Source organism: Ranitomeya imitator, chromosome 5 (assembly GCF_032444005.1).
Source record: "Ranitomeya imitator isolate aRanImi1 chromosome 5, aRanImi1.pri, whole genome shotgun sequence".
Classification (NCBI taxonomy): domain Eukaryota; kingdom Metazoa; phylum Chordata; class Amphibia; order Anura; family Dendrobatidae; genus Ranitomeya; species Ranitomeya imitator.
The window spans coordinates 187,486,641-187,503,439 of NC_091286.1; the positions used below are offsets into that span (position 1 = coordinate 187,486,641).

At 45.5% G+C, this 16,799-nt stretch overlaps 1 protein-coding gene across 2 annotated transcripts in view; it reads left to right on the top strand.

The window, feature by feature from the left end:
• Nucleotides 1-16,799, top strand: part of KMO (kynurenine 3-monooxygenase) — an 850,240-nt gene that overhangs the window by 101,955 nt on the left and 731,486 nt on the right. For both annotated transcript variants that reach the window (XM_069767942.1, XM_069767941.1), the window contains exon 4: nt 5,606-5,695. In XM_069767942.1, coding sequence (XP_069624043.1) covers nt 5,606-5,695 — 90 coding nt within the window. The remainder of the gene's footprint in view (nt 1-5,605; nt 5,696-16,799) is intronic.

Here is a 16,799-nt window from a genome sequence, read left to right on the forward strand (position 1 = left end):
TTACCTCTATACAAGTCACTAGTTCGACCACACTTAGAACACTGTGTTCAGTTCTGGTCTCCGGTGTATAAGAGAGACATAGCTGAACTAGAGCGGGTGCAGAGAAGAGCGAACAAGGTTATTAGAGGACTGGGGGGTCTGCAATACCAAGATAGGTTATTATACTTGGGGCTATTTAGTTTGGAAAAACGAAGGCTAAGGGGTGATCTCATTTTAATGTATAAATATATGAGGGGACAGTACAAAGAGCTTTCTAATTATCTTTTTAATCATGGACCATGACACAGGGTCAAGGGGGCATCCTCTACATCTGGAGGAAAGAAGGTTTAAGCATAATAACAGACGTGGATTCTTTACTGTAAGAGCAGTGAGACTATGGAACTCTCTTCTGTATGATGCCCCCCTGGGGCAATGTTATAGTGTAAAAAAAAAAATATTCCAATGTGTAAAAAAAAAATTAAAAAAATTCCCAAAAAAAAATCCCCCCCCCAAAAAAATATTGTTCCTATAAATACATTTCTTTATCTAAATAAAAAAAACAATAAAAGTACACATATTTAGTATTGCTGCTTCCATAACGACCCCACCTATAAAACTATATCACTAGTTAACCCCTTCAGTGAACACCGTAAAAAAAAAAAATGAGGCCAAAAACAACGCTTTATTCTCATATCGCCAAACAAAAAATGGAATAACACGCGATCAAAAAGACAGATATAAATAACCATGATACCGCTGAAAACGTCATCTTGTCCCGCAAAAAATGAGCTGCCATACAGCATCATCAGCAAAAGAATAAAAAAGTTATAGTCCTGAGAATAAAGCAATGCAAAAATAATAATTTTTTCTATAAAATAGTTTTTATCGTATAAAAGCGCCAAAACATAAAAAAATGATATAAATGAGGTATCACTGTAATCGTACTGACCGGAGGAATAAAACTGCTTTATCAATTTTACCAAACGCGGAACGGTATAAACGCCTCCCCCAAAAGAATTAATGAATAGCTGGTTTTTGGTCATTCTGCCTCACAAAAATCGGAATAAAAAGCGATCAAAAAATGTCACGTGCCCGAAAATGTTACCAATAAAAACGTCAACTCGTGCCACAAAAAACAAGACCTCACATGACTCTGTGGACTCAAATATGGAAAAATTATAGCTCTCAAAATGTGGTAAAGCTAAAAAATATTTTTTGCAATAAAAAGCGTCTTTCAGTGTGTGATGGCTTCCAATCATAAAAATCCGCTAAATAACCCACTATAAAAGTAAATCAAACCCCCCTTCATCACCCCCTTAGTTAGGGAAAAATAAAAAAATGTATTTATTTCCATTTTCCCATTAGGGTTAGGGCTAGGGCTAGGGTTTGGGCTAGGGTTAGGGTTAGGGCTAGGGTTAGGGTTAGGGCTAGGGTTAGGGCTAGGGTTAGGGCTAGGGTTAGGGCTAGGGTTAAGGCTAGGGTTAGGGCTAGGGCTAGGGTTAAGGCTACAGTTAGGGTTGGGGCTAAAGTTAGGGTTAGGGTTGGGGCTAAAGTTAGGGTTAGGGTTTGGTTTACATTTACGGTTGGGAATAGGGTTGGGATTAGGGTTAGGGGTGTGTCTGGGTTAGAGGTGTGGTTAGGGTTACCATTGGGATTAGGGTTAGGGGTGTGTTTGCATTAGGGTTTCAGTTATAATTGGGGGGTTTCCACTGTTTAGGCATATCAGGGGCTCTCTAAACATGACATGGCGTCCGATCTCAATTCCAGCCAATACTGCGTTCAAAAAGTAAAACAGTGCTCCTTCCCTTCCGAGCTCTCCCGTGTGCCCAAACAGGGGTTTAACCCAACATATGGGGTATCAACGTACTCAGAACAAATTGGACAACAACTTTTGGGGTCCAATTTCTCCTGTTACCCTTGGGAAAATACAAAACTGGGGGCTAAAAAATAATTTTTGTGGGAAAAAAAAGATTTTTTATTTTCACTGCTCTGCGTTATAAACTGTAGTGAAACACTTGGGGGTTCAAAGTTCTCACAACACATCTAGATAAGTTCCTTGAGGGGTCTAGTTTCCAATATGGGGTCACTATTGGGGGGTTTCTACTGTTTAGGTACATTAGGGGCTCTGCAAATACAATGTGACGCCTGCAGACCAATCCATCCAAGTCTGCATTCCAAATGATGCTCCTTCTCTTCCGAGCTCTGCCATGCGCTCAAACAGTGGTTTCCCCACATATTGGGTATCAGCGTACTCAAGACAAATTGGACAACAAAATTTAGGGTCCTATTTCTCCTGTTACCCTTGGAAAAACACAAAACTGGGGGCTAAAAAATAATTTTTGTGGAAAAAAAAATATTTTTTATTTGCACGGCTCTGTGTTATAAACTGTAGTGAAACACTTGGGGGATCAAAGCTCTCACAACACATCTAGATGAGTTCCTTAGGGGGTTTACTTTCCAAAATGGTATCACTTGTGGGGGGTTTCTACTGTTTAGGTACATTAGGGGCTCTGCAAACGCAATGTAATGCCTGCAGACCATTCCATCTAAGTCTGCATTCCAAATGGAGCTCCTTCCCTTCCGAGCCCTCCCATGCGCCCAAACGGTGGTTCCCCCCCACATATGGGGTATCAGCGTACTCAGGACAAATTGGACAACAACTTTTGGGGTCCAATTTCTCCTGTTACCCTCGGGAAAATACAAAACTGGGGTCTAAAATATAATTTTTGTGGGAAAAAATGTTTGTTTTATTTTTGCGACTCTGCATTATAAACTTCTGTGAAGCCCTTGGTGGGTCAAAGTGCTCACCACACATCCAGATATGTTCCTTAGGGGGTCTAGTTTCCAAAAGTTTGTCACTTGTGGGGGGTTTCAATGTTTAGGCACATCAGTGGCACTCCAAACGCAACATGGCGTCCCATCTCAATTCCTGTCAATTTTGCATTGATAAGTCAAACGACGCTCTTTCCCTTCCGAGCTCTCCCATGCGCCCAAACAGTGAATTACCCCCACATATGGGGTATCATCGTACTCCGGACAAATTGTACAACAACTTTTGGGGTCCAATTTCTTCTCTTGCCCTTGGGAAAATAAAAAATTGGGGGCAAAAAGATGATTATTGTGAAAAAATATGATTTTTTATTTTTACGGTTCTGCATTATAAACTTCTGTGAAGCACTTGGTGGGTCAAAGTGCTCACCATACCTCTAGATAAGTTCCGTAGGGGGTCTACTTTCCAAAATGGGGTCACTTGTGGGGGGTTTCAATGTTTAGGCACATCAGTGGCTCTCCAAACGCAACATGGCGTCCCATCTAAATTCCTGTCAATTTTGCATTGAAAAGTCAAATTGCCCTCCTTCACTTCCGAGCTCTGTCATGCGCCCAAACAGTGGTTTACCCCCACATATGGGGTATCGGCGTACTCAAGACAAATTGTACAACAACTTTTGGGGTCCATTTTCTCCTGTTACCCTTGGTAAAATAAAACAAATTGGAGCTGAAGTAAATTTTTTGTTAAAAAGAGTCAAATGTTGATTTTTATTTAAACATTCCAAAAATTCCTGTGAAACACCTGAAGGGTTAATAAACTTCTTGAATGTGGTTTTGAGCACCTTGAGGGGTGCAGTTTTTAAAATGGTGTCACACTTGGGTATTTTCTATCATATGGACCCCTCAAAATGACTTCAAATGAGATGTGGGCCCCTAAAAAAAATGGTGTTGTAAAAATTAGAAATTGCTGGTCAACTTTTAACCCTTATAACTCCCTAACAAAAAAAAATTTGGTTCCAAAATTGTGCTGATGTAAAGTAGACATGTGGGAAATGTTATTTATTAAGTATTTTGTGTGACATATCTCTGTGATTTAATTGCATAAAAATTCAAAGTTGGAAAATTGCAAAATTTTTGAAATTTTCGCCAAATTTCCATTTTTTTCACAAATAAACGCAGGTAATATCAAAGAAATTTTATGACTATCATGAAGTACAATATGTCACGAGAAAACTAGGTCAGAATCACCAGGATCCGTTGAAGCGTTTTGAAGTTATAACCTCATAAAGGGACAGTGGTCAGAATTGTAAAAATTGACCTGGTCATTGACGTGCAAACCACCCTTGGGGGTAAAGGGGTTAATAAAACCACATGGGGACCCCTCTATTCTTGATAACCAACCTTGCAGAAGCTGGCAGTTGAGGGTTGCAGCCCCCAGCTGTGAATTTTGTCTGGCTGGTTCAATAAAATAGGGGGGTTTCATTCATTTATTTCCAAACAATCGCAGCCGGCGGCTGTGGACTACCCCGATCATTCACACCTACTGTCACTGTTATTAGCAGTAGCAGGTGTGGGATGATGGGGGTAACAGTCCCAAAAGCCCCCACTTGCTGTCAAACTTTAATAAAACGCTCATCAATCTCCTCTGCTCGCCGGCAGAGCAGGGAAGAATGATGAGAGCCAGCTTCAGCACCTGCCGCTGGGGAACAGCGCTTACATTAGCTCTTCTTCTCCGGCGGCCGTCTGTGTCACACAGAGGATATCAATGTGTGTTCTCCATGTGCACGTGTGCGGGACATTTTGTCATCCATGCTGACGGCAAAAAACAGACACGTCCACGTGTTTTTCCCACAGACACACAGTCCGTGGAAACACATTGACATGTGCACAGACCCATTCATTTGAATGGGTTTATGTGTGTACGTGTCTCCGGTACGTGTGAAACCAGTCACCATACGTACCGGAGACACGGACATGTGAAAGGGGCCTAACACAGTATGAAACCTCCACAGTGCATTCGTACATAGTAAGTAATTCCCACATGCACAAGATGACCACACAATGACCCCCAAAGTATGATGCCCCAACAGTGCACGTAATACAGTATGATGTATTCACAGCCCTCCATTCAGCATGATCAGCCAACAGTATGATGGACACTAAGCCTCAAAGGATATGATGTCCCCCAGCCACTGTACTGAGTGATAAAATAAAAAATAAAAGATATTCACCTAGCTCCATTTAGTAGGCATGATCTATAGATGTCATCATTCCTGATGTGCTGAGACTCAGACATACAGTCTTAATGGTGAAATCGGGAGCCATCTACTGTTAATATTGTGATGCGGATTGGGAGGGGGTGGTGCCTGGTTTAGCTCCAGGCCAAAACATGGGCTATTGTAGTCATGTGGTCTGCCTCTATAAGTGGTACAACATTGATTATAAGCCTCTTCTCCTTCTGCTTTCTGAACTCATTCAGTAAAAGCTAAAAATTATCTTGTTCAAATCAACACTTCATGTCTTGCAATATGGCTCAGTACTGCTGTCACAGAAGAAAAATAATCACTTATGTCTGTGGGATTATTATTTATGGGAGATATCATTGCAGCTAGTTTACATCCACTTACTAGGACAACAGAAAATTAGAGATATAGTCTGCACAGGGGAACACTACTAAAAATATAGTGTACAAGTCTAATGATGGACAGAAAGTATTATTCCTCATGTGTACATACATTACTGCTTATTCTGAAAAGTTATCAGAAACTACTGGTACACCGTAAATAAGCATTGTCCAATGGCTGTCTCTAGATCTTCAACAAGATGTCATTATATTATTGTTTCTTTCAATTCCTAGGTTGTGAATAAAGGCATTCCCATGTATGCACGGATGATTCACCCAGTTAATGGCGCTAAGTATTCTATACCCTATGGCAAACCTGACCAGGTATTACTTTATTTTCTAATTAGTTTTTTTTGTTTAGATTCATCAATTGTAATCAAAATTATATTATGCCTATGGAATCTATTATGGATTGTGTATTAAACAACAAGCACATGCAGATTTTTGATAAACAAATGTATTCTACATAAGATTATAGAATGCTGGAAAAATGCACTATCCCCTTCCAGATGAGTTATATTACATAATCACAATAGTGATTAGTTTTTGATATATAAAGAAATTTAAATGGGTTTTCCAGGAATGTTTTCTGTAGTGTAAAATAACAAACTCAGATAATAATTACCCTTGCTGGGTTTATGCACTAGTTCTCTGCCACATCTCTGGTCGCAGTATTGTAGCTGTAGCGGTGATGTCACGTCTACAGCTCTATGTTATGTACCAATGCAGCCTGCAGACAATGTATATGACAAGCTTCTGAGCTCAGTAATTTGATGCAGCAGTGATGTGTGGTGTCAATGTGCCATCACTGCTGAAGACAGAACCACTAAGGCTATGTGGGCACGTTGCGGATTTGCTTGTGTAAAATTCTGCTTGGTTTCTGTCGCAACAAATCCGCAAAGTGTGCATATAGCCTAAGGCTGAAGCAGCGGCTGAGAGTCGGCGCTAGACTCAAGTAGGTGAGTACTATCTTGTTATTTTGCATTAAAAATAAATGCTAGAGGTCCACGTTTTTAAAAGTGGAAAATGCTTTAACCCCTTCACAGCATATGATATACATTGTAACACCACTACTGGAGTCCTCACATGGCTCTCCTTCCCCCTCTATGCAGAGCCTCTGGCATACTCACCTCCCTGGCCGTGCCATGTGTCCCTTGGCATTCTCCCTGCTTTCTGTTTCTGGCAGCTCACTTAGTGCATGCTCTGTTGCACTGCCTTGTTATTAAAGAGCCAGATTTCACACCTGCAAGATGGCTTCTAGCCAATAGATAGGAGGAATCTTGTTTTAACCCCTTTAGACAAAGCTTGTTTTCACCTTAATTTAACCAGGCCAATTTTTACAATTATGACCGCTGTCACTTGATGGAATAATTAGCCAATGCCATGTCGAGTTTAAAAAGCCCCTGATGTACCTAAACAGTGGAAACCCGCAGCAAATGACACCATTTTGGAAACTAGACCCCTTATGGAACTTATGTAGATGTGATTTAAGCACCTTAAACCCACATTAAACCCACAGATGATTCACAGAGATTTATAAACTAGAGCTGTGGAAATAGAAAAATCACATTTTTCCCAAATAAATCTTTATTAGCTCCATATTTTGCATTTTCACAAAAGTAACAGGAGAAATTGCTGCATACAATTTCTTGTGCAATTTCTCCTGAGTAGGCCGATGCCCCATATGTGGGGATAACCACTGTTTGGGCGCATGGTAGGGCTTGGAAGGGAAGGAGCGACATTTGACTATTTGAATTTAAAACTTGATGGAATAATTAGCGGACACCATGTCCTGTTTGAAGAGCCCCTGATGTGCCTAAACAGTGGAAACCCCCCACAAGTCACACCATTTTGGAAACTAGACCCCTTAAGGAACTTATCTAGATGTGTACTGAGCACCTTGAACCCACAGGTGCTTCATAGAAGTTTATAATGTTAAGCCATGAAAATTAAAAATATCACATTTTTCCCACAAAAATCTTTTTTAGCTACAAATTTTGTATTTTCACAAGGGCAAAAGGAGAAAATGGACCCCAAAGTTTGTTGTGCAATGTCTCCTAAGTTCATCGATACAACATATGTGGTGAAAAACTACTTTTGAGGCACAGTGCAAAGCTCAGAAAGGAAGTAGCGCCATATTACAGTGCAGATGTACCCCCCATAAGTGACCCATTTTTGGAAATATAACCCTTTGGAAATATATCTACAGATGTAGTGACGATTTTGACTCCATGGGTGTTTTCCAGAAACAGGCAGTATTGGATGTTGCTGAGTGAAAATTGCAAACTGCCATTGTAGTGACCAGTATGCTGTAGTGACGAGTACATTATGCCCAGCTCGTGCTTCTGGATACACGCATCTGTAAATTTGGCGGGCTCTCATCCCTACAGAAATGCCAAACATGTTGGCTCTAAATGTTGCTTAGGCACACTGGGGCTCAGAACAAAGGGGGGCATTTGGATTTGTGAGCGGAGATTTGTCTGAATTTCCTTTGTCGGGTGAGGAGCCATTTCACTTTTCCAGAGTCTTTGTGCTACCAGTGACATGGAAGCCCCCTATATTTTCACTAAAAGATGACAGATCTGAGTGGGGACTTGCTTTTTTTGTGGATTGAGTGTAAGCTTTTATTGGTAACATTTTACATAATGTTTGGAATCACAGTTATCGGGCTCTCTATGCTGACCGCTTACTTACCATCTAAATCTCTGAGTGGCGTGATTCAGATGAAACCCTCGATAGATCCATTCACTATAGTGAGGCAGCAAAGTTACTCTGGACTCCGTCTAGCCTCTGTTCTGCCGTTTCCTTTTTTTCATAAGTGCACCAAACTGTGGCTGATGGCACTTTTATGCAATCCCAAAAAGATGGACACCGCCAGATCACAGGTCCTATGGTGCCCACAGTGCCTCCATCTGCTTCATTATAGGGAATCTTCTGCCAGAGGTTCTGTCTGAATCACTTATTTCAGAGATTTACACAGAAACACCAGTGTAAGCGCTCAGCGCATGAACGCAGGAGAAATGTGCGCCGAACCTTACTGAAATCTTTGGGAGCCAGAAAGAAAAAATCAACAGCTTGTGAAGAATTGGTTTTATTTATTTTTTATGCTGTTCCTCGTGCACTGTAAGTGATTAGGCAACTTTATTCTTTTGGTCAGTGTGATTACAGAGATTCCAGATTTATATTGGGTTTTTATGTTTGGCTGCTGTCACACACTAAAAGACGCTTTTTATTGCGAAAACTAGTTTTTGCATCACTATATTTTGAGAGCTATAACTTTTTCATATTTCAGTCGACAGAGTCATGTGAGGGCTTGATTTTTGCGGGACAAGCTGACGTTTTTATTGATATCACTTTTGGGCACATGACTTTTTTGATTGCTCTCTATTCTCATTTTTGGGAGGTCTTGGTTGATTTGCAGTGGTATGATACTCCTTCCATTTCAATATGATCGCTTGCACAGTGCTTCTTGGGATGTTTAAAGTTTTGGCATCATGGAGACTATCAGTACAATGCGATCGCATTGCGTTGTTTTGAGGGAAGCGTGCAGGGAGCCCCCTCCCTGCGCAATCCTTCTCTATGCCGCTGTCACTACTGACTGCAGCATCAGAGGGGTTAAATGCCCACGATCGCGCATGCTGGTGTCACATACAGCTGCCACCCACATGCGATCGCCATGGCGCTCAGTGTGAGGCCGCAGCAATCGCGGCGCTGTACTAGTACTGCTCTGGGCACAAATGCACCTCCCGTAGAGCAGTACTAGTACGGCGCATGTCACGAAGGGGTTAAAGGCACCCTTCCTAATTAATTGAGAGGTGCTGAAGCAACGTGTTTCAATAGAATGTTAGTGGCACTACAAAGTGAGTTGTTGGGTCCCCTGGTCCTGATTTGGCCAAAGTCCTGAACCCTAACCCCTGGTCCTTGTTTGGCCAGTGTCCTGAACCTGAGTCCCTGGTCCTTGCATGGCCAGTCCTGTACCTATATTCCCTGGTCCTTGTGTGGCCAGTCCTGAATCCAATGTTGCTGGTCCTTGTGCAGCCAGTCCTGAACCCTGAAGTCCCACCGGTAGTACTGTAACCAGTGTCTGAGACCAGTGTGCCTATTAGAATATCCCGTGTATCCAGACTGTCCTATCAGTCTCTGAATCAGCCCTGTCTGAGGTTGTGTCAGTAACCGTTCTACCTGTGGATCCAGAACTTAGTAGTGTAATAAGAGCCCGAGTAGGTGTCAATGACTGCATACCTGACCCCGGGGCTCAGCAGCTGCAGTACCAGGGACTGCCTAGGAGTGGTACCTGGCAGCTATGTAACAAGGTGGCTTGGGTGGTTGTCATGACCGAGTGCATTTAAAGCAACAGTCCACGAACACCCCGGTCTCTTGTACATAATAATAATAATCTTTATTTATATAGCTCCAACATATTCCGCAGTGCTTTACAGTTTAACAGTTTCAAACACAACAGTCAAAGGTAACAACATTAACAATACAATAAAGCAAAATAAGACGACCCTGCTCGTGAGAGCTTACAATCTACAATGAGGAAGGGGGGGGGAGATACAAAGTACAAGTGTGTATTTACAATGATGTATTTACAATGATGGTCCAGCCATCTTCAGGGGGTGGGGGGTAGAAGGAGATAGTGAATGTGCTACACACACTAACATGAAATGACTTTGATTAGTTAACATGGTAGGCCACTTTGAACAAATGTGTTTTGAACGAGCGCCTAAAACTATGCAAGATGTGGATGGTCCTAATATCTTGGGGTAGAGCATTCCAGAGGATTGGCGCAGCGTGGGGGAAGTCTTGGAGTCGGGAGTGGGAGGTACGGATTAGTGCAGAGGTTAACCGAAAGTCATTTGCAGAGTGCAGCAGTCGGCTAGGCCGATAGACCGAAATGAGGGAGGAGATGTATGGGGGTGCCGCACTGTGGAGAGCTTTGTGGGTGAGAACAAGTACTTTGAATTGTATCCTGTAATGAATGGGCAGCCAGTGTAATGATGGAGAGTGGATGCATCTGAGTAACGATTAGCCAGATGGCCAACCCTGGCTGCCGCATTAAGGATGGACTGGAGAGGAGAAAGTCGGGTGAGGGGAGGCCAATTAATAGAGCGTTGCAGTAGTCCAGGTGGGAGTGGATCAGGGCGAGAGTGAGAGTTTTTGTTGTCTCCATGGTGAGAAAAGGGCGGATTCTAGAGATGTTCTTTAGGTGTAAGTGGCACGAGCGGGCAACAGATTGCATGTGGGAGGTGAAGGAGAAATCGGAGTCAAACATAACACCCAGACAGCGTGCCTGCTGCCAGGGTGTTATTATGGTGCCATCCACGGAGAGGGAAATGTCAGATTTAGGGAGGTTAGGAGAAGGCGGGAGCAGAAGAAGTTCAGTTTTGGAGAGGTTGAGTTTCAGATAGAGAGCGGACATGATGTTGGAGACTGCAGACAGACAGTCAGTGGTGTTCTGTAGTACAGCGGGGGTAAGGTCAGGGGATGGTGTGTATAGTTGTGTGTCATCAGCATAAAGATGGTACTGAAAGCCAAATCTGCTGATGGTCTGTCCAATTGGGGCTTTCTAGAGGGAGAAGAGAAGGGGGCCAAGGACTGAGCCCTGAGGTACCCCAACAGTGAGAGGAAGAGGAGATGAAGTGGAGCCAGAGAACAGAACACTGAAGGAGCGGTCAGAAAGGTAGGCATTAAGGACACTGCTCTCTCCTGGTTCTCCTCCTAACGACTGGAGCCTAGAGAGTAGGAGAGGGTGGTCAACAGTGTCGAAAGCTGCAGAAAGGTCGAGGAGAATGAGCAGAGAGTGGTCACCGTTACATTTTGCTGTCAGAAGGTCATTGGTCACCTTGATGAGTGCAGTTTCTGTTGAATGTAGGGGGCAGAAACCGGACCGTGAAGGGTCTAGTAGGGAACGAGAGGAGAGGTAACGGGTAAGGCGGGAGTATATCAGGCGCTCCAAGAGTTTAGAGGTGAAGGGGAGATTGGAGACCGGTTTGTAGTTGTTTGTGCAGGATGGGTCGAGGGTAGGTTTTTTGAGTAATGGAGTAATGATAGAGTGTTTGAAGGAGGAGGGGAAAATGCCAGAGGAGAGGGAGAGATTAAAAATTGTAGTTAGGTGAGTTGTGACGATTGGAGAGAGAGACTGGAGGAGGTTTGAGGGAATGGAGTCGGTGGTGCATAGTTGGATGAGAAGAGGAGAGGAGTTTGGAGACTTCTTCTGTGATGGGATCGAATGTGGAGAGTGAGCCAGGGGAGATGCCGGGAGGGATGGGAGTCATTGCACTTGGTGTCTGGGAGCGGATTTCCTGATGGATATTGTCTATTTTCTCTATAAAGTGGGAAGCCAGGTCATCAGCACAAATGTCTGTGATAGGGTCTTGTACTTTTGGCCTGAGGAGGGAGTGAAAGGTGTTAAAAAGTTTCTTTGGGTTGTTGGATAGTGAGGAGATCAGGGTGGTGTAGTAGGTTTGTTTGGCGAGGTGAAGGGCAGAGTTATAGGTCCTTAACATAAATTTGAAGTGTATGAAGTCTTCTGGTGTGTGAGTTTTCCTCCATAAGCGTTCATCACTCCTAGAGTATCGCAGGAGAAATTGGGTTTGCGATGTATACACTATTTCAGCCTCTTCTAGGATATAATGGAGTACCTACATTGCCTACCCTAAACACAGACTTTCACCTGGTCAGTACATTATGTGTGTATTCTCTGCCTTTTATGTCATTATTAGTGTTGAGCATTCCGATACCGCAAGTATCGGGTATCGGCCGATATTTGCGGTATCGGAATTCCGATACCGAATTCCGATACTTCCCGCGTATCGGATACCGGAATCGGAAGTTCCCAGAATTCAAACTGAACGCAGCAGCCAATGAGGAATGAATGGAAGTGTGGGCACATCCTGTTTAGCATGGTGGGCATGTAAGTACTGGCAAGGCTGTGATTGGCTGCTGAAATGATGTCACTCTGCACTATAAAAAACACTGCCGCCATTTTGCGCTCACTCTGCTGTGATTTCAGTTAGGGACAGGATGCTGTGTTCTAACTGAGGGCCAGTTGAGATAGCTAATTGCTTTATTTTCCTTTCCCAAGGCTAATTTAGCAAAACGCTGTGTGTTCTTCACTGTTCACCTTGCTCTTGCCTTGCAGCGCTGTTTTAACAGCGTTCTGCAAGGTCTCTGTGTGTGTGTGTGTGCAGCTCACTCTGTAGTCTGTGTGCAGCCATATACCCGGTTGTATTCAGCTCAGGGGGGGGTTCACACTGCCTCACACAGTTGTCCTTTTTTGCTCATAGTGCAGCCTGCTGCACATTTTTTCTCAAATTTCCTATTAGTGTCTTTCCACCCGTCTCCAGCTAAATTGTGGAAAAACACTACATAGGATAACCTAGAGGTTTTTTTTTTGGGCCTTGCAGCGCCGTTTACGGCTGTCTGCACGGTCTCTGTGTGAGCGCAGCTCGCCCTGTAGTCTGTGTGCAGCCATAGCCGATTGGATTCAGCTCAGGGTGCGTTACTGCCTCATACCTTGAAAAAAAATTTCCTTTTTTTCAAATAGTGCAGCCTGTTTAAAATTAAAAAAAAAAAAAATTCCTATTAGTGTCTTTCCACCCGTCTCCAGCTAAATAGTGGAAAAACACTACATAGGATAACCTAGAGGAGGGTTTTTGGGCCTTGCAGCGCTGTTTACGGCTGTCTGCACGGTCCCCGTGTGAGTTAAACTTGCTCTGTAGTCCGATCTGCAGAAAAAAAAAAAAGGAAAGTTCACCAAACACAACTTAACACGTGTGTAGGCCACATTTGAAAAATAATAAAGTTTAGTCCACACTTTACAACATTAGTGTTTCTTACACCTGTTAGGAGGAGCATTTCAGGAATAAGCACACTAAGGCCTTAGTACTTTTCTGCTTATCTTTATCTGTCAACCAAGATGAAGAGGGCAGGGAGTAAGGCACGTGGGCGTGGGCGCGGAGCAGGGAGAGGAGCAGGGAGAGGACGTGGTGATTCTGTGCCTGCTGCGGGCACCGGTGACTCGTCGTCACTCAGTTTCAGCAGGGAACAGTCCTTCATGCGCAGCTTTGTCGGAGAGCGCCATGCACCGCTGCTGCGTGAAGACCAAATTGAAGCCGTTGTCGGGTGGATGGCAGCTAACGCCTCGGCATCGACTTCAGTTAGTGCCACATCCTCTCAGGCACAGAGCACTGGAGAGCAGCCATCTGTCTCTTCACCACCTGCCAAATTGGCCAGGCAGTCAGAGAGCCCAGGACAGGAGCCGTCTCTACTTCTGTTCTCTGCATCTCTTGGCTTGGAAACAGGGGGCCAGCCAAGCAGCATTGGAGAAATGGAAGAAGAGGCAGTGTGCAGTGATGCCCAACAGCTTTGTCTCTCTGACTCTGAAGAGGCGGGTGGGCCAGTGCCTCCGGTGACCACAGCGCAGTACGCATCTGATGATGAAACTCAGGTGACGCTTTCTGGTGCGTACTGTGCTGCCGAGACTACCCAGGAGGAGCAGTTGGTGGCAGAGGGTAGTGGAGATGAGGTCGTTGACCCATCGTGGCGTGAGGAACAGGAAGGTGGTGGGAGCAGCTCTGAGGAAGAGATTCCCCTTACGGGCCAAAGAGGGAGAGGGAGGGGGAAGACTGCGGAGCCTGTAGCCTCCACTTTGGCACCCGTTAGGAGCCTGTCTCTTTCCAAAGCCAAAAAGGGCGCTCCCAAGACTTGCAGTGCCTGGTCCTTTTTTGACACAGTTGCAGATGACATTTGTTTTGTCAAATGCAAGCTGTGTCATCAGAAAGTAAAAAGAGGGAAAAATGTCAGCAACCTCAATACCACAAATATGTGGAAACATGTGCGGACCAGGCACGCGGTGGAGTTACAGAAACACACTGAAGATGTAGGCCAACCAACAGCGGCAGCTACCACCTCTTCAGCTCGTGTTGCCTCTTCCTCCAGCTCACGCACAGCTGGTTTGGCTTCCTCCCAGGATCGCCATGGAAGAACCTCTGGCACTGTTGTCCAGAGACCTTGTGTAATTCCACCCACAGCACCACCTTCCCAGTCATCCTCACACTCCCAGTCTACTCTACAGCCATCGGTAGTACAGGCATGGGAGAAAAGGCGGGCATTCTCGGCCAACCACCCCCGAGCACAGGCTCTGAATGCAGGCATTGCCAAACTGTTGTCCCTGGAAATGCTCTCATTCAGGCTGGTGGAGACTGACAGCTTCCGTGACTTGATGGCATTGGCAGTCCCACAGTACAAGGTGCCTAGCCGCTTTTACTTCAGCAGGCAAGCTGTCCCTGCCCTGCACAGGCATGTTGAGGGAAACATAAAACATGCGCTACTGAACGCCGTCAGTAGCAAGGTCCACCTCACCACCGATGCGTGGACCAGTCAGCATGGACAGGGGCGATACGTTTCCCTCACTGCCCATTGGGTTAATGTTGTTGAGCCAGGTACAGATCGTGCGAGTGGCGCAGGACGTGTCCTGCCCACTCCAAGGATTGCAGGAATCCAGTCTGTACGCATTGACTCCTCCTCTTACACAAGTTCCTCAGAATCATCTCTGCAGGATCCGTCACAGTCCACCTCCACATGGACCCGTGAACGTTTACCTATGACCGACATGAGCACAGCCGTGGCCAAACGTCAGCAGGCCGTCTTGAAACTAGTTTCATTGGGGAATCGAAGCCACACAGCGCAGGAGCTCTGGAATGCCATCAAGCAGGAGAGCGATGTGTGGTTACTGCCAGCGAATCTCCAGCCAGGCATGGTAGTGTGTGACAATGGCCGAAATCTGGTGGCAGCTTTGGCCCTTGGCAACCTCACTCACATCCCATGTCTGGCACATGTGCTCAATTTGGTTGTGCAGAGTTTTCTGAGGGACTATCCGGATCTTGATGCCCTGCTGCACAAGGTCCGCCTAGAGTGTGCTCACTTGCGGCGTTCCAGCTTGGCAAGATCCCGCATTGCTGCTCTGCAGCGCCGATTCCGCCTTCCGGAACACCGCATCATATGTGACCTACCTACCCGGTGGAATTCCACGTTAAATATGTTGGAGCGGTTGTGTGAGCAGCAGCAAGCAGTTATGGAGTACCAGCTGCATCAGGCGCAAAGAAGTCGCAGTCAGCGCCGATCAGACTTCACAACCACAGAGTGGGCCACGATGAAGCACGTCTGCCAGGTTTTGCGTCCTTTTGATTATTCCACGCGGATGGCAAGTGCAGATGATGCACTAGTCAGCATGACTGTCCCCCTTATCTGCCTGCTTCAGCAAACTTTGCAAGGGTTAAGGGATGATGTTGTGGAAGAGGTGGAGGATGAGGAGTCACCTTTTCCATCAGCTTCTGGAGAGTCAGCGCCACGTGGTTCCTCACAAAGGGGTACGCAGGGGCCACTTTGTGAGGAGGATGAGGAGGAGTCAATGGAGGAGGAAGAGCTCCGTCCAGAGGAGGGAGCGACACAATTGTCCAGTGGTCAGTGTGTACCGCGAGGGTGGGGTGATGACGAGCGGGCAGAGATCATGTCTCAAGCAGGGGACAGCGTTTCTGGACCAGTTGGCAGTCTGCAGCACATGGTGGATTTCATGCTGCAGTGCCTGAGAAACGACCGCCGCATCGACCACATTCTCAACATGCCTGATTATTGGGTGTTCACCCTCCTCGATCCTCGCTACTGGGACAACGTCCAAAACTTCATCCCAGCGTTGACCCGGGAGCATAAATTGCGGGAGTACCACGACACACTGGTGAATTCCATCATCTTCTCCAGTCCAACTGAGAGGAGTGCTGCTAGTGCTTTACAAAGCAGCTCAGTGCGTCGAGGCAGTGGGGGAGGCTCTGCCCAAAGAGGGAGCAGAAGCAGTGCCTCTGCCCAAGGCAAGCCCAGTATGGCACAACTCTGGCACACTTTTGTGTGCCCGCCCCAAATGTCTACACCATCACCGGCGGCTCCAGTCAGCAGGAGGCAACGGTTCCGTCAGATGGTGACAGACTACATGGCTTGCCCTCTTACTGTACTCCCAGATGGCTCTTCCCCGTTCAAGTTTTGGGTCTCTAAGCTGGATACATGGCCAGAGCTAAGCCAGTATGCATTGGAGGTGCTGGCTTGCCCTGCGGCTAGTGTCTTATCGGAACGTGTCTTTAGTGCCACAGGTGGTGTACTAACAGACCGTCGCATGTGACTATCCTCCGATAACGTTGACCGGCTTACTTTCCTGAAAATGAACCAGGCCTGGATCTCGCAGGAATTTGCCACTCCTCTGCCTGATTAAGTAATTGGGTGTCATCCAGGTCTCCTGATGTGTTCATCTTTCTACCACCTGAACTGCTATTCCTGGGCTCCAACACCGCCAGTTGCGGCTCAGAAGTGCAGGCTGCACAGTAAAAACATACGACCCAGTGTTATTGGGTTTCAGTAACGTCTGCTGATCCCCAGC